The 18885-nt window shown below is 42.9% G+C and overlaps 1 protein-coding gene across 2 annotated transcripts in view; it reads left to right on the top strand.

The window, feature by feature from the left end:
• Nucleotides 1–18885, top strand: part of usp9 (ubiquitin specific peptidase 9) — a 230651-nt gene that overhangs the window by 167011 nt on the left and 44755 nt on the right. For both annotated transcript variants that reach the window (XM_048541510.2, XM_048541511.2), the window contains 3 exons: nt 146–333; nt 793–966; nt 7053–7194. In XM_048541510.2, coding sequence (XP_048397467.1) covers nt 146–333; nt 793–966; nt 7053–7194 — 504 coding nt within the window. The remainder of the gene's footprint in view (nt 1–145; nt 334–792; nt 967–7052; nt 7195–18885) is intronic.

Genomic DNA, 18885 nt, shown 5'->3' with positions numbered 1-18885 from the left:
AGCAAAAGAATTTCTGAACATATCTTTAGCTGTTTTGATGGTGCGATTATATATATTCAGGTTTAATCATTAAGCAGCTGAGTTGGTGCATTTGGCTTTTGTTGAGAATCAGTTTGTTTTCATTTCGGTTGATTTGTTTTTACAGAGCAATGTTGATCCTAGAGATGATGTTTTCAGTTACCACCACCATTATGACAAACCTGTAATTGGAAAAACTGAAGATCGGAAGGAATACAACATTGGGGTCCTGAGACATCTGCAAGTTATTTTTGGGCATTTGGCCGCCTCAAGATTGCAGTACTATGTGCCTCGAGGTTTCTGGAAGCAGTTCAGGTTTGTAGTTTCGAAATAGTGGCAATGTTTTTTTTCCTGGGAAATGAGTTCTTGCCTGTAATGAAGAAGCTTTCACTGCATTTTACTGAAATGTCAAGTGTGAAACTTGACTCTTAAAAATGGCAGTTAGTGGGGAGTGAGGCTGCAGAGATTAGGAAGGTAATTTGCACATGGAGTTCTGTAAAATTTAGAAACTGTGTATTTTTACTTAAATTTTAAATAAGTTGTCAGATGCATTGATAGAAGACTGTGTACTTAGTTTTAGTAGAAAAAAAAACTTCGTCAATTCTTGATGCTTAAAGCTGAGACGAATGATTGACATAACTGCAAGTAGATCTTGAAGCAGATTTTGTGTGCATGTGTGTGTCGAATTGGAGAGTGTGAATTTAATAAATCATGAATTTAAAGCACAAGTTGAGGCCGTGTGATAGAATGCAAAACATCACGTTCTATCCCCAGGCTTTGGGGTGAACCAGTCAACCTTCGAGAACAACACGATGCTTTGGAATTCTTCAACTCGTTAGTGGATAGTCTGGATGAAGCTTTGAAAGCTCTTGGACATGCAACTATGCTCAGCAAAGTTCTTGGAGGTTCCTTTGCTGATCAGAAGATTTGTCAAGGCTGTCCACACAGGTGAATGCACCAGATGTCTAATTACGTTATTTTTTCTCTCCGCTACAAAAGAGCGATAAATATTGTGATTAACATAAATAATTTTATATTTTGTTTCAGAACAATTGCCTGTTCAGGTAGCCATGTGACTTTTATTTCTGAATAATTGCGTTTATTACTTGAAAGCAAAGTTCAGATTGGATTTTGTGACAAAAGTTATAATTTAGTAGAAATGTTGATCCTAATTGTATAATGTTGAAAAAGACCATGCATAAGAGAGAAGAGGCAGCAAATATTAACATATTTTTGCACTATAACTTTTGGATTTGTCAGATGGGAGTTTGAAAGGCTGTGTAATAAGAATGCATCTTGGCAAAATAATACCACTGGTTGATTTGTTGTTAGATGAATGTCTAGTATTGTTTTTACTTTCCAAAGTTTTAAATCTCATTGTTAAGCTTGATTAGCCATTATGTTCGAGCCTTGCAAAGAGCTGACCAGTTACAGTTTTGCTCAACACTGCTGGCGAATGAGCATTATTTGGGAATGCATCAGTTGAACTATTTTGAAATATTTAAGAAAGTGGGTTGTTAGGAAAGTGCAAATTGAATGTATAGCCCACAACTTTCTGAAACACAGCATTTCATTTGTTTAACTTGTTTGACTTTACCTTGTCCCTTAAAACAAAACTTGCCATTCTATTCAGTTTTTTTTGCCATAGTGATAGGGATTGAATGAGTAAAGGACATTGACGTGTTCGCTTACCCATGATTGAATGGTGGGGCATCCTCTATCATAACTTGTTTATGTTTATATGAGGAGGGGGAAGAGTCCTGATGAATTGTAGATAATGCAAATGGGGGAGGGAAGCAAGCTTTTTTGTTTTACAGAAAGACACAATGAAAAATAAGACATTTAAATTCTTTTGGCACGAGTTAACACCTTTGGGGTCAAGTTGCCACAGTGTGATTTTGTTTCCTTTCATTGACTGTTGAGGTTGAGTGGCCTGGCAGAACTGTAAATCTTGACAAAGTATCTTTTATTGCTAAATGTAAACTCTAATTTTATTTGCAACTTCAATCTCTTAACAGCACAAATTTACAGCTTATTGGAACTTAATAGGTTAATAGTGAGCTCTGTTTTGCAAAACTAACTATTTTTACATGCTAGTAGTGCATGCATCTGTAATTCCTGTTACTTTCCCATCAAATTTGAGGCTGTTGTTAGTGGCTATGGTGGAGATGACATAAATGAGATGAGATACGATTCACGCCATATTTTGCTGTTGCAGAATTGATTTGGATTCAGTGGGGTCATTAAAACATACAATATTTATTGAGATTCTTGACCTCCGTTTGGAATGTAGAACTGCACTAAACATGCTATTTATTATAATTGTGGTTACAACATAGAGGTATAAGAATAACTGAGCATGTCCCATAACCTGTCTTTTCCTCAAAGTGCAAAAAATCCTTCCTCTAGATAATTGAAATGAAATAAAAAATTGTGAATGCTGGAAATCTAAAACAAAAACAGAAATTGCTGAAGAAACCCAGTAGGTCTGGCAGCATCTGTGAAGAGTTTGCAGAATTAACATTTTGGGTCCAGTGGCCCTTCAAAACTCTGGTCACTGTGCTCAACGCAACTCTATTTTTCCTCCACAGATGCTGTCAGAGTTTGTCCAAAGGCTTCTGTTTTGTTTGAGATAATTATTCATAACTGCCTTGAAAGCAATGATTTAATTCACCTCTGCCTCACAAGAAGAGTATTTTAGATACTGCCCACTTGCTGCATAAAGATTGTTTCCTATTGTCACCGTTATTTATTTTGACAAGTATTCGTTGACCATCAAACCGCATATTTCGGAGCAGGATTAGGCCATTTGAGTCTGCTCCACTATTCAATTATGGCTGATATCTTTCAAAGACCTTGTATCTTAATTACTGCCAACTCGCTTGCCCTAATAGTATATCATCTCTCCCCTTGTTTATTTGTCCTTTGGTTTTTAAAGGCCTCCCAATCGTTCAACTTCCCACTAACCTCCGCTGTCTTCCCTGCTAGGCTCCTCTTCCAGTCAGCTCTAGCCAGTCTTCCATCATGTATTTATAGTTATCTTTACTCAATTGTAATACCATGACATTTGATTCCAGCTTCTCCCCCTCAAACTATAGGGTGAATTCTATCTTGTTATGGTTGCTGCCCCCTCAGGTTTCCTTCACCTTAACCTCCCTAATCAAGTCTACCTCATTGCACATCACCAAATCCAGAATTGCCTGTTCCCTAGTCAGTTGTACCCTAAGCTGCTTCAAAAATAACCATTTTGTTAACATTCCACAAATGCCTTTTCTAGGGATCCTCTACCAATCTGATTTTCCCTGTCCACCTGCATACTGAAGTCCCCTGTGATTATTCTGATGTTTCCTTTTTTTGATAATGGGAACTGCAGATGCTGGAGAATCAAGATAACAAAGTGTGGAGCTGGATGAACACAGCAGGCCAAGTAGCATCTCAGGAGCTTTCTTGCCTTTTCTATCTCCTGACCTAATTTCTGTTCCATGTCCTGACATGCTCAGAGGCCTTGACAGAACTCCCATCATGATCTCTATTCCTTTGCAGTTCTTAATTCTAACCACACAGATCTATGCCTTATGACTCTCTGTCACTTGCTGTTTATTTAATTTCTCTCTCTCAAGGTAAATCTGGCAATCTGCCTGCATTTTTTGTTAGGGCACATTTTGATTCTTTTGCAGTTGTATCTCTATGGTACTCGCAACATGCCCACCAAGTTCAGTTCGTGCTTCAAGCTCATTTACTCTGCACGTTTCAGCACAACACACTCAGTAATGTGGTGACTGCCTTCCTTGTCATAGTTATCCCCTTAATTGCTGTGCATAAAGCTAGATTCCTGAACTTGTCTGTACTTCTACTATTTAGAACAAAGAAAGTTATAGCACAGGAACAGGCCCTTAAGCCCTCCAAGCCTACGCTGATCCAGATCCTCTATCTAAACTTGTTGCCTATTTTCCAAGGATCTGTATCCCTCTGCTCCCTGCCCATTCATGTATCTTGTCTAGATACATCTTAAATGACACTATCATGCCTGTCTCTACCACCTCCACTGGCAATGTGTTCCAGACACCCACCACCCTCTGCGTAAAGAAATTGCCATGCAATTTCCCTTAAACTTTTCCCCCCTCACTGTGAAATCGTGACCCCCAGTAATTGAGTCCCCTACTCTGGAGGGGGAAGAAGCTACTTGCTATCCACCCTGTCTATACCTCTCATGATTTTATAGACCTCAATCAGGTCCCTCCTCAACCTCCGTCTTTCTAATGTAAACAGTCCTAATCTACTCAACCTCTTCTCATAGTTAGCACTGCTCCATACCAGGCAACATCGTAGTGAACCTCCTCTGCACCCTCTCCAAAGCATCCACATCCTTTTGGTAATGTGGTGACCAGAACTGTCCACAGTATTCCAAATGTGGTCAAACCAAAGTCCTATACAACTGTGACATGACCTGCCAACTCTTGTACTCAGTACCCCGTCTGATGAATGAAAGCATGCCCATATGCCTCCTTGACCGTTCTATCAACCTGCATTGCCACCTTCAGGGCACAATGGACCTGAACACCCAGATCTCTCTGTGCATCAGTTTTCCCCAGGGCTTTTCCATTTACCATATAGTTCATTCTCGAATTGGATCTTCCAAAATGCATCACCTCACATTTGCCTGGATTGAACTCCATCTGCCATTTCTCCGCCCAACTCTCCAATCTATCTATGTTCTGCTGTATTCTCCGTTAGTCCCCTTCAGTATCTGCTACTCTATTAATCTTAGTGTCATCTGCAAGCTTGCTAATCAGACCATCTATACCTTCCTCCAGATCATTATGTATATCGCAAACAACAGTGGTCCCAACACAGATCCCTGTGGAACACCACTGGTTCACTGTTCTCCATTTTGAGAACTCCCTTCCACTACTACTGTCTCCTGTTGCCCAGCCAGTTCTCTATCCATCTAGCTAGTACACCCTGGACCCCAAGCGACTTCACTTTCTCCATCAACCCATCGTAGGTAACCTCATCAAACCCCTCACTGAAGTCCAAGTATATGAAATCTACAGCCCTTTGCTCATCCTTCAACTTGGTCTCTTCCTCAAAGAATTCTATCAAGTTGGTAAGACATTTGCCCTGGAAGCGTTAATAACTTAGGCTGAGCCTTCTTTTGTTACCACTTCCTTCAATTAATTTCAAGTGCTGTCACAGCCCTAGTCATGCAATTTTCCAGGACTCTGCAGAATGATTCAGGAGCAGCCCATCCCACTAGAACAACTCCTTCCCTGTACTGGGCGTCAGTATCCCATGAATTCAAACCCATTTCTTCCCACACAGTCTTTTGAATCACATGTTAATCACATCTTTAATCCTGTGCCAAGTAGATCATGACTGAGCTAATAATCCAGAGATTTTTACTACTTAGATTTTGTTCAGTTGAGCCCCTAGCTGCACATCTAGGCAGAACCTCTTTCCTGTTTCTACCTATATCACAGGTACTGATCTGGACCACAGAAACTGAATCTTCCCTTCCCACTCCAAATTTGTGTGCAGTTCAGATGAGAGATCCTGAACCTGAGCGCCCGGTAGGCAACACACGCTTCAGAATTCGCAATCCTAGTCCCAGAACAGTGCCCAATCCCCTGTCTGACTATACTGTCTCCAATTGCAACTACAATTCCGTTTTCTTGCAGTTTTGCGTGTAGCCTTCTGCCACGGTGGTGTGGACAGTTTGTTCATTCTTCTGACAGACCCTGCTCAACAAACTCAAGGACTGAAGCTCCCTCAGCAGTACTTGTGCTGGAATCCTCTACCTGCCTCGCTTGTAGTCTTAACCTCCTGTCTCTGACCACTGACTCAATTTGCAATAGTTAACATAAGAGGTATGACGGCCTCCTGAAAGTGTCTGGTACCCCCCCCCCCCCGCCCGCAAAAAAAACTTGATGTGTTGCCATGTTTGAAGCTCGGACTCCAGCTTGTCAACTCTGAGCCAGAGTTCCTTAAACAACTAATACTTGCTCCATCTGTGATCACTACAAACTATAGAGGGGTCCACCAGCTTCCGAGTCGTGCAGGCACAGCACATCACCAGGCTGGTCTCTGTTTTATTTCCTTAATTCTTAAAAATCAAATTGGAAACTTCCAGCTGATCTTTTAGGTTGTAACCTGTAAATCTTTCCCCTATTCACGGTCAGTCTCATGGTAAACAATAATAGCCATTCTACCAACCAGTGATCTTGTGGTTTTCCTGTGAAGCCACACGGTTGGGGCCCCTGATCCTGGGCTTCAGTTGATCCAGTTAAAAGACCTTACAAGCTCATATCTTAAAAGGCACCCTTTTCCCTCTGCACTAAATTGCTATACTGCCTGCAAATCTCTCAAACTACATACTCACTGGTAGATGTGATTTCTCCTTCCTGACTGTGCACATCATAGTGGGGTATGTGAACAATTTGTCCCTACCTACTCAAGTCACAATGTTTTGAACACTTCTATCAAATTCCTCCCCGCCGCCCTCAAACAAAAACCTCAATTTTCTCTTGGAAGAACAGCCCCAGTTTCTCCAATATGTCGATGTAGCTGAAGTCATTCAGCATGGAACTGTTCTCAGAAGTCTTTGCATCCTTCCTAATGTCGTGATCTTCATCCTGAAGTGGATTCAGTGCTGTAGTTCAAGTGGCAACACTAGTTAATAAAATTTACTCAAACTTTTCACTCTTCAATCATAAACCTCTTTCCAGCAGTCCAGGACCCTGTATACTACTTGATCTATTTTGAAGCTGGCAAGGCAGATTGACAACAATCTGCTGTTTATTGTGCTTCTGCACTATTTTAAACTTGTACACTTCATTTTGTGTAATTTGTCCTTTGCACTAAAATGTGTTCGCTCTTTCCTCCTTGAAATTTATCCGCCACATGCCTCATCCAGTAGCCTGTCCATGTTCTCTTGCATTCTATCACTATTTTCATCACAATTTATAATATTTCCAGTCTTTATATCGTGATATGCTTGTGGTGTCATGATGACAATGTATTTTTACTTGTGTTAGATATGAATGTGAGGAATCCTTCACAACACTGAATGTCGACATTAGAAATCATCAAAATCTGCTTGATTCACTTGAACAGTATGTTAAAGGAGACCTACTGGAGGGCGCCAATGCGTACCATTGTGAGAAATGCAACAAAAAGGTAACCAATTTTCTTGTAAATTTTTTCAGTTAGAAAAATTCTGTCTAAATTCTGTTGTCAATGTCACTGCAATATTGGATGTACGCTTGACATCGCTGGTTCATCAAGCTGGGCTGTTTTTCATCTTGGCCATTCCACATGTGTTGTCCTGATCCATCACAATCTAAGTATTTTGTGGTATTATTTGTGTTTGAAAATTTGAAAGTTCATATGCCTTGTTCCATTCAGTATCTATACAAATTTGGATTACAACTTCCTGTTCACCAGGACGCACCAGACTCTGAATATCTTCGGCATGTTGTTCTCGTTCATTAATCAAGGCAATTTTAATTGATGCATTGATAAATCAAATATAGGTTGCTGTGTTGTCAGTAACAACACATGATCATTCACTGGTTATTACGAAATGCTTGTTTATTCAAAATTAGGTTTATTCTTTGTTTTCTACTTGGAGTCATTTTTGCTGTTTTGGCTGTAACCCTCTGTTCATTTGGAAACACTTGAATACTTTCTAATGCAAGTTCATCTTCTGTAGTGTTTCTTGTGCGGATAATATAACACATTTTGAGAGATTCATTATGGGGACAGTGGCAAAAGGACAGTGGAGCAGATCACAAGGAGGGGAAAGGTCCTTTGTGTGCTAACATAACTCCAAAAATCTCTGAGATAATGGGAACTGCAGATGTTGGAGAATCCAAGACAACAAAATGTGAGGCTGGATGAACACAGCAGGCCAAGCAGCATCTCAGGAGCATAAAAGCTGACGTTTTGGGCCTAGACCCTCAATCAGAGAGGGGGATGGGGTGAGGGTTGTGGAATAAATAGGGAGAGAGGGGGAGGCAGACCGAAGATGGAGAGATAAGATGATAGGTGGAGAGAGTATAGGTGGGGAGGTAGGGAGGGGATAGGTCAGTCCAGGGAAGACGGACAGGTCAAGGAGGTGGGATGAGGTTAGTAGGTAGATGGGGGTGCGGCTTGGGGTGGGAGGAAGGGATGGGTGAGAGGAAGAACAGGTTAGGGAGGCGGAGACAGGTTGGACTGGTTTTGGGATGCAGTGGGTGGAGTGGAGGAGCTGGGCTGGTTGTGTGGTGCAGTGGGGGGAGGGGACGAACTGGGCTGGTTTAGGGATGCAGTTGGGGAAGGGGAGATTTTGAAACTGGTGAAGTCCACATTGATACCATTAGGCTGCAGGGTTCCCAGGCGGAATATGAGTTGCTGTTCCTGCAACCTTCGGGTGACATCATTGTGGCAGTGCAGGAGGCCCATGATGGACATGTCATCTAGAGAATGGGAGGGGGAGTGGAAATGGTTTGCGACTGGGAGGTGCAGTAGTTTGTTGCGAACTGAGCGGAGGTGTTCTGCAAAGCGGTCTCCAAGCCTCCGCTTGGGTTCCCCAATGTAGAGGAAGCCACACCGGGTACAGTGGATGCAGTATACCACATTGGCAGATGTGCAGGTGAACCTCTGCTTAATGTGGAATGTCATCTTGGGGCCTGGGATAGGGGTAAGGGGGGAGGTGTGGGGGCAAGTGTAGCATTTCCTGCGGTTGCAGGGGAAGGTGCCGGGTGTGGTGGGGGTTGGAGAGCAGTGTGGAGCGAACGAGGGAGTCTCGGAGAGAGTGGTCTCTCCGGAAAGCAGACAGGGGTGGGGATGGAAAAATGTCTTGGGTGGTGCAGTTGTATGGCTCTCCAGTGAGACCTAAGACATGAGCAGTCCTGTTGGGATTTTAACAAACGGACCTGCAGAAATATTTCTGAAAATTCTGTTGGCAAGTTTGAACCATGATTGATTCAAGCTTCTTTATTCTTGGTACTACAGTCTTGTGGGCCATCTAGCAACCATCGAGTAGCCCATGCTAGAAAATATGAATAAATCTCTCTTTGCCAGCTAGCAGTGATGCAGTGGCTGAAAGGCTATCTTCCATACTGTAAATTTGATTTGTAATGTCTTTGCTTTTGGCAACAGTTTGTTCGAGGTGATTAAGTTGCAACACTGTAATGTACTGCTGAAATTCCATTCACAATGAAGGAATCTCTAAAAATTACAGGGTTAGGGCAGTGATGCAGAATTAACTGGGATACATATGTCAGTGAATTGGTTTGGTGAGAAAGTGAATTGCTAAACCTCCAAATAGGAGAATTCCATTCAATATGGAGTCATAGTCACACAGCACGGAAACAGAGCCTTTGGTCCAATTTTGTCCTTGCTGACCAGACATCCCAATCTGACCTAGTCCCGTTGGCCCGAATTTGACCCATATCCCTCAACCCTTCCTATTCATACACCCATCCAGATGTCTTTTCAATGTTGTAATTGTACCAGCTTCCATCAGTTCTTCCGGTGGCTTGTTCCATACCCATACCACCCTCTGAAAAGTTTAAAGTCCACCCCTCAACCTCTGCTCCAGGGAGAAAGCCCCAGCCTTTTCAGCCTCTTCCTATAACTCAAATCCTCCAGTCCCAGCAACATGCCTGTAAATCTTGGCTGCACTCCTGAGTTTAACTACATCATTCCTATTAGAAAGATGACCTGAATGCTACACATTTTTCTAAAAGTGGCTTCAACAATGTACTGGGGGATGGGGTGAGGGTTCTGGAATAAATAGGGAGAGAGGGGGAGGTGGACCGAAGATGGAGAGAAAAGATGATAGGTGGAGAGGAGAGTACAGATAGGGAGGTAGGGACGGGATAGGTCAGTCCAGGGAAGACAGACAGGTCAAGGTGGTGGGATGAGGTTAGTAGGTCGGAAATGGAGGTGCAGCTTGGGGTGGGAGGAAGGGATGGGTGAGAGGAATAACAGGTTAGGGAGGCAGAGACAGGCTGGGCTGGTTTTGGGATGCAGTGGGGGGAGGGGACGAACTGGGCTGGTTTTGGTATGCGGTGGGGGAAGGGGAGATTTTGAAGCTGGTGAAATCCACATTGATACCATTGGGCTGCAGGGTTCCCAAGCGGAATATGAGTTGCTTTTCCTGCAACCTTCGGGTGGCTTCGTTGTGGCACTGCAGGAGGCCCATGATGGACATGTCATTCTAAAGAATGGGAGGGGGAGTTGAAATGGTTCGCGACTGGGAGGTGCAGTTGTTTACTGCGAACCGAGCGGAGGTGTTCTGCAAAGCAGTCCGCAAGCCTCCGCTTGGTTTCCCCAATGTAGAGGAAGCCACACTAGGTACAATGGATACAGTATACCACATTGGCAGATGTGCAGGTGAACCTCTGCTTAATATGGAAAGTTATCTTGGGGTGTGGGGGCAAGTGTAGCACTTCCTTCATTTGCAGGGGAAGGTGCCGGGTGTGGTGGGGTTGGAGGGCAGTGTGGAGCGAACAAGGGAGTGACTGAGAGAGTGGTCTCTCCGGAAAGCAGACAAGGGTGGGGATGGAAAAATGTCCTGGGTGGTAGGGTCGGATTGTAGATGGCGTACGTTTCGGACAATGATGCGTTGTATCCGGAGGTTGGTGGGGTGGTGTGTGAGAACGAGGGGAATCGTCTGAGTGTGGTTGTCGCGGGGGCGGGGTGTGAGGGATGTGTTGCGGGAAATGTGGGAGACACGGTCAAGGGCGTTATCGACCACTGCTTGGGGAAAGTTGCAGTCCTTGAAGAACTTGAACATCTGGGATGTGCGGGACTGGCATTCCTCATCCTGGGAGCAGATGCGGCGGAGGCGGAGGAATTGGCAATAGGGGATGGAATTCTTGCAGGAGGCTGGGTAGGAGGAGGTGTATTCTAGGTAGCTTGGGAGTCGGTGGGCTTGAAATGGTTACAAGCTGGTTACCTGAGATGGAGACAGAGGTCCAGGAAGGTGAGAGATGTGCTGGAGATGGCCCAGGTGAACTGAAGGTTGGGGTGGAAGGTGTTGGTGAAGTGGATGAACTGTTCAAGCTCCTCTGGTGAGCAAGAGGCGGCGCCGATACAGTCATCAATGTAACGGAGGAAGAGGTGGGGCTTGGGGCCTGTGTAGGTGCGGAAGAGGGACTGTTCCACGTAACCTACAAAGAGGCAGGCATAGCTGGGGCCCATGGCCACCCCCTTTGTCTGTAGGAAGTGGGATCATCCTCCGACACTTCCGCCATCTACCATCTGACCCTACCACCCAAGACATTTTTTCCATCCCCACCCTTGTCTGCTTTCCGGAGAGACCACTCTCCGTCACTCCCTTGTTCACTCCACACTGCCCTCCAACCCCACCACACCTGGCACCTTCCCCTGCAACCGCAGGAAATGCTACACTTGCCCACACGCCACCTCCCTCACCCCTATCCCAGGCCCCAAGATGACTTTCCATATTAAACAGAGGTTCACCTGCACATCTGCCAATGTGGTATACTGTATCCATTGTACCCAGTGTGGCTTCCTCTACATTGGGGAAACCAAGCAGAGGCTTGGGGACCGCTTTGCAGAACACCTCCGCTCGGTTCGCAATAAACAACTGCACCTCCCAGTCGCGAACCTTTTCCACTCCCCCTCCCATTCTTTAGATGACATGTCCATCATGGGCCTCCTGCAGTGCCACAACAATGCCACCCGAAGGTTGCAGGAAAAGCAACTCATATTCCGCTTGAGAACCCTGCAGCTCAATGGTATCAATGTGGATTTCACCAGCTTCAAAATCTCCCCTTACCCCACCGCATCCCAAAACCAGCCCAGCCTGTCTCTGCCTCCCTAATCTGTTCTTCCTCTCACCCATCCCTTCCTCCCACCCCAAGCCGCACCTCCATTTCCTACCTACTAACCTGATCCCACCTCCTTGACCTGTCCGTCTTCCCTGGACTGACCTATCCCATTCCTACCTCCCCACCTATACTCTCCTCTCCACCTATCTTCTTTTCTCTCCATCTTCGGTCCGCCTCCCCCCTCTCCCTATTTATTCCAGAACCCTCACCCCATTCCCCTCTCTGATGAAGGGTCTAGTCCCGAAACGTCAGCTTTTGTGCTCCTGAGATGCTGCTTGGCCTGCTGTGTTCATTCAGCTTCACACTTTATTATCTTGGATTTTCCAGCATCTGCAGTTCCCATTATCACTCAACAATGTACTGTACAGCCTCAACATGACATCCCAACTCCTGTTCTCAGTGCACTGAATGCTGAGGGCAAGTGTGCCAAACTCAGCCTTCACCACTCTGTCGATCTGCATTGTCACGTTCAAGAAATCTAAGTGCTTCCAGTTGCAGCAACAACTGACTTGCTCAGGCTCTGACTTCTGTTGGGTAGGATATTTCTGTTTCACGTATTGACTTTCAACTAACATTTGCAATAAAGTTAGATTTCAAAGTTGGTTTTGAAATAAAATTTTTAATGATTTATTTCAATGTAGTGCTACCACAATATTGATCCCATGAGGAAGATAGGATTGAAGAGCAATGCCACTTGATTCTTCAAACCTGCGTCCTCTTCTCCCCCCCCCCCCCCCCCAAAACCCCCTCAAATTCAGTCAGATCATGTTTGTGATTGTGTGCTATCAGCTCCAAATTCATGTTTGCCTCGACTCTCTTGACCATCAAAATCTATCTAACTTGCTTTGAGTAAATTTTAAAGACCAGTCTCCATTCTTCCCTGGGGAAGGGAATTGCACATTCTATTGATCCTAAGATAGAAACTTTCTCCTCATCCTTTAGGTTAAAAAGGAGATCTCTTATTCTTGAAATGTATCTCACCTACATAGTAAGGTGACTGGCCAGAATATAAAGAGTGATGTAAAAGAATAGTTTTTCAGGAGGGGGCAATTCAAGTAAAAGAAGCTCACAATGTGTAGGAAAATAGAAACAGAAAATGAAGAAATAAATTGTTGCGCCTTGAGTAGCGCGTGATTATAGTTGATAGATAAAGTGAGCAGTTATTTTGCATTAGTCATCACTGCAGAGGATACAAAAATATTATAGTAACTGCTGTAAATCAGGAGGTGGGAGAGATCACGTGAAATTACAATCACCAGAAAAAGTATGAGCTTGATACATTCCTGTTCTGTATCATTGTAGATTGTAAATCGTTGAGAACCTAGCACTGATCAATCTGGCACTCTGCTGCTTACAGTGTACCGATCTATTCAATTCTAGTGTCTTTTGGTATTGAACCATTCCCTTATCCATGATCATATGTTGCCTTAATGCCACGTGGTCTTATCTTCTGCACCAACCTTTAACGTTGTACCTTATCAAACAAAATTGCATTGGCTTTTTCTAATCAAAGAATTTTCTTCATGTGAGGCAATAACCACCTCAAGATGGAATCTAACACTTTCCCTCTGCCAGCTAACCTACTCTTTTCTGTTTTTTGTCTCCCTCATTTCTTGAATAAAGATGTCATTTTTTTGAAACAAATTTCCTTGCCAAATATAAGGAACTTTGGAATATAAAAACTAATGCTTCTATCTGTGCTGCCACTTTCTAAGACTTTAAAACGCAGACCAGTACTTGGGACTTGTCAGCCCTCTTAGGCCCAGTGATCTTGCTAGCACTTCTGTTTTGCAAGTGGTGATTGCTTTAAGTTCATTCCGCCCTAATGTCACTTGGTTATTCAGTTGTCTTTCAGAAATTTTCTGCGCCTTCAAATGTGAAGACAGACAGGCAAAACCTGTCAGAACCTTTATTTCAAGTGTAGCATAATGTGTTCCAAACAATACTACCAAGAAATATAAAGTGTAAAGTCATATAGCATGGAAACTGACCCTTCCGTCCAACTTGCCTATGCTGCCAACGTTCCTAAACTGAACTAGTTCTATCTGCCAGCATTTGGCCATACCTTTACAAAGCTTTCCTTTTCATGTAATTAATCAAATGTCTCTTAAGCAGTGCAAATGCGCCCGTGTCTCCCACTTTCTCTGGCAGTTCTTTCCACAAATGAGCCACACTGTGCAAGTAAAGAAAATGCCCCTCATGTCCTTGTTAAATCTTTCTCCTCTCACCTAAAAAGTATGACCCCTAGTTTTGAATTCCCCCACCTTTGGGAAAAGGCCGTCATTATTCACCTGATCTGTGCCGATCATAGAACATAGAACAGTACAGCGCAGAGCAGACCCTTCGGCCCTCGATGTTGCACCAACAAGTGAACTAATCTAAGCCCATCCCCCTACACTATCCCATCACCATTCATGTGCTTATCCAACGACTGTTTTAATTTATCAACCTCAATTAGGTCGCACCCTCAACCTGCTATACCCTAATGGAAAAAGTCCTACCCTATCCAGCCGATGTTTTCTAACTCAAACTCTTCATTCCTGGCAACATTCTGGTGAAACATTTCTGACTTGTCTTCAGTTTAATAGTATGCTTCCTATAACGTGGCAACCAAAACTGCACACAGTACTCCAGAAGGGGCCTCACCAACATAGTGTACGACCTCAACATGATATTCCAACTCCTACGTTCAAAGGTCCGAGCAATGAAGGCAGGTGTGCTAAATGCATCTTTAACCAACCTGTCTACCTGTGATGCAAATTTCAAAGAATTATGTACCAGAGCATCCTCGGTCTCTGTTCTACAACACGAGCCAGAGCCTTATCATTATTGTGTTTGTCCTGCACCTTGTTTATTTTACCAAATGCAGTACCTTGCATTTGTCCAAATTAAACTCTGTCTGTCACTCTACTGCCCATTGACCCAATTGATCAGGATCTCTTTGTAAACTTCGATAACCACCTTCACTGTCCACTATACTATCAATTTTGGTATCATGCACAAACTTACTAACCACAGCCTCTTATATTCTGATTCAGTTCGTCTTGTGGAACACCACTGATCACAAGCCTCCCGTGGAAACAGCCCTCACCACCACCCTCCATCTCCTACCGTAAAGCTATTTTTATATCCAATCAGCAACTCTGAATTCCCATGTGATTGAACTTTATTAATTAGTCTGCTATGTGGATCCTTATCAAAGGCTTTACTGAAGTCCAAGTAAACAGCATCTACTGCTCTACCCTGATCATCTTTTTGATTTCCTCAAAAAACTCTCTCAAAATTGAGACATGATTTCCCTTGCACAAAACTATACTGACTATCCCTCATTGTTCCTTGCCCCTCCAAATGCATGTAAATCGTACCTCTCAGAATTATCCCTAACCACTTACCAACCACCAGAGTGATGCATGTGCTTTTTTTTTATTCCTCTGTTTGTGAATATTCTAATGATAAATGTAGATTCCCAGAGGGTGTTGGAAGACATTATAGGCCTTCATACCCTGTTGGATGTTTTGTTGCCTTCCTGGTTTAGTTGTTGAAAAGGAGGATGTTTAATTCTGCCTGGCTACTGCCATTTATCCTCTGGTAATTTAGTAAAAGGTTTGATCATTGACAGCTTAACCTGCTGTTATTTGAAGTCCTTTAAGGATGGGGCAGCTTCAAAATCACCACATACTGGTTAGAGTTAACATGAAGATCCTCCCTTTCCAACCGCACTGCTTGCCCGAAATGTGGTGAACCCTCAGGATAAACCTCTACTAGTCATTTCTCTCTAATGCGTAAGCAGCCTGTGGTTGCATTAGATAATGTGACACAAATGTCACAAGGTTTAAACAGCTGCTTCTTCAGAGAAAGGAGAGGATAGAGTGGCCTGGGGATCCTTGGTTAAAATTCTGACAAACGTGCACCTTTGGCTTAGGAACTGTTTTCAATTTGTCCAGTATCAGTGCATTGACCACACCAACTACTTGTTCAATACACCAGCAAAGCCAGGATGCCATTTTTGATTCAACTGCAGCACACCACTAACAAAATTAGTCATCTGATTTGAGAGCGATGAAAACCAAGTTTGCACTCTGCAAATGTGAACAAAGCAAACTGTGAATATTCTCTGTCCTGTACTTGTTAGTTCTGGTTGTTAAGCTTGCAATAAGCAGCGATTTTTTTTTTTTTTTTTTTTTTTTTTTTGTTAAATATGTGCGTAAATGACACTCAATGGCCAACAAAACCCAAGTCAGATCCCCTGAATTTTCTCAGGAGCAAAAGCAGACATCAGTGTTTGTGTAACAGATAATCATTCAGACTTCGTTTCCCTGGATTTTAGTTCATCATCTTCAAAGATTTAATCTCTGATTTCCCTTCAACAGCAACTCCAATGTGACTGCAACGTCCTTTGGCTCTACATGTCTGTAATGCGTTGTCTGACAAATAGACTTAAGCTCAGAATGTACCAACCTGTACTCCCCTTTTGAGCTGTTCAGTCTCCTCCTGAGACTACATCCACTGGGTGTATAAGACTGCAACCCGAATTTAATAGCCGATGTGTTCCCACTTCTCCAGACACCCACTGCTCCCAGTCTTGACTGTTGTTCACCAGTCCAGCTGCAGAACAGCTGACAACTCATTCAGATATCTTGAGATGTTAACAGCTTCATACAGGCTTTCTCTGCCTTGTGCTGCCACTGAGCCTACAGCTGCTCCATGTGTTGAGCTACAAACCTCTTTCCTCCAGGTTTATCTGTTCACTGGGCTAATCTCTTTGCCCAGAGCCTTCATTGCCTTGCTAATTGTCGTGTTATCTCCCAGCATTTTGGGAGAGTTTCATGTTATTTCCCCTATACAAATGCACGGCTGCCTCAAAACCTCAGTACCTAATATTAAGATAGAGTCCTTCATATCTTCTATGTAAGAACTTGTGTGGAGTTTGCCACACACATTAAGGCTATGAAGTTGAAGCCCATCCATTGAGAATGTCATAGCAGATCTAACACGCAAAGTGGATATGTTGAAATAACTGGATTGAGAATTTCACTGTTAGCATTTTATAACAGTTGCTCGTCAGAGATGAGAGATGAAATAAATTCTGTTTTTCCAGCCCACTTAGATGTAATTGTCATGCTCTATTACCTTTTAAAACATCCATTCTTAAGATATTGTATCATATGAACTGAGTTAGTGGCAGTTAGTTGTGTAATGCAGAAGACAAAATTTATACCTGAATCTTGCATACTAATTCAGTGTGTGCTCCTCACTTTGTGGATTTCTTTAAATCAGGATCTTAATACGGTGACGTGTTGGAACCTATACATAACCACTACTTACTTTCCTCAGTCTGCGTCACCAAAAACTGAATCATCTGGCAATTATCAAATTGCTTTTTGTGGGAGCTTATCTAGCACATAATGGCTGACTTTCCTGACAATACAGCAGTGACACTGTTTGACGGTGAAATTGACTTCAGTGGTCATCTTGAAGCATTTTAGTCTGATTAAACTCTCTACAAATTTGCAAGTCATCTTTCTTTTGTTGCACTCGTTGCTGCTCCTTGAAATGTTAATGAATCCCAAATTAACGTTGGATCTATTCCTTCAAACTTAAATTTATTTGGCTCAAGTGCCATTTTTAAGCATTCATGAGCTGTATTCTCTCATTATATTTAAATTCTAAGATCTTTGAATAAGGTACTCCTCGAATAGCAACTCCCAAATGCTATCAGTTCCCCCAGTGCCTGTCCAACACCTACGGATCGTGAGCGTGATGAAATGCACCGAACTTGCCTCAATGGACGCAACTTGAACAGCACTTAAGAAACTTAACATCATGCAGGACAAAGCAGCCTATTTGATTGGCATCCCATCTATCACCTTCAACTTTCTGTCCCTACACCATCAGTGTACAGTAGATGTGTGCACCATTTCCATGATGAATTGCAGTAACCATTCAGGCCCTTATGCTATCCCCTTCCAAATCTGCAGTCTACTCCTCGAAAAGGCCGAAGGTGCAGATGCATGTAAATGCTGCCACCTGCAAGTTCTCCTAAATAATCCACCATCCAGATTTGGAATCATAGCGCTGTTGCTTCTTTTTTGGGTCAACTTCCCTACAACCCCCGAACTCCCGTTGCCCTTGTGCCCATGGACTTCAGTTTAAGAAAACATGTCATCACCACCACCTCCAGGGCAGTTAGGGACAGTCAATAAATGTTGTTCTCATCTGTAACTCCCACACACCCTGAACAAATTACAACAAAAGTAGAGTTTAATGTCTTGCATCTAATTGCTGGCTCCTTACTGGAGGGATTCTATGATTCTGAGACCCAAAGAACCTGCTGTGAAACAATGACTTTTTTTTTGATATTTGATCAAGATATTGACTAGGTTAGGTGGAGAACTGTTTCTCTGAGGTGCGTGATGGAAAGTAAGATCACATTTGAAAATTGGTTAGCACATTAGAAGGAATTTGCTATTTAACTGTTAAATACAATTAATGTGATCTATGACCTAATCCATACACCTACTTTTGTCTTAAAAAGGTGGTAAAGGAAATAAACAAAAGCCTATCAAGTAAATTTAAAACTAACAAAATCTGGCATGAAATACTGTTTTTAAAAAAGAGTTTGAAACATTTACTATATTTACTTTACATAAAATACTTTGTAATCTCACTTATGTTTTCTGATCACTTTTTGCCTGATATTTGTAACGAATTTTAAGCTACGTTGGTTATAAATAGGGAGTGGGGGTTGAAAGGAATTGGAGTTGTTGCAGTTTTCTTGAGATCAATGTTTAGTTCGTTATCTGAACTCGTAAGTTTGTTTGAAGTCAATACCCATGTCTTGACTGTTGATATTACATCAGACTGAGATAATTTTGAATGTAACAAGTGTTGCTGCAAACTGAAAGATTAAATTATGCCTTAATCTGTCTGGCTGTTTTGCATCTCAGTTGAATGTCCGCATTACACGAGATGAATGGGTGAGCTACAGGATAGCTTGTGCTGACTGCAGCTGTACTCAGTATTA

Source organism: Stegostoma tigrinum, chromosome 12 (assembly GCF_030684315.1).
Source record: "Stegostoma tigrinum isolate sSteTig4 chromosome 12, sSteTig4.hap1, whole genome shotgun sequence".
In the NCBI taxonomy this organism is placed as follows: Eukaryota; Metazoa; Chordata; class Chondrichthyes; order Orectolobiformes; family Stegostomatidae; genus Stegostoma; species Stegostoma tigrinum.
Note: the sequence above shows the minus strand (reverse complement) of the source record. Positions and strands in the feature narration are given on the sequence as shown.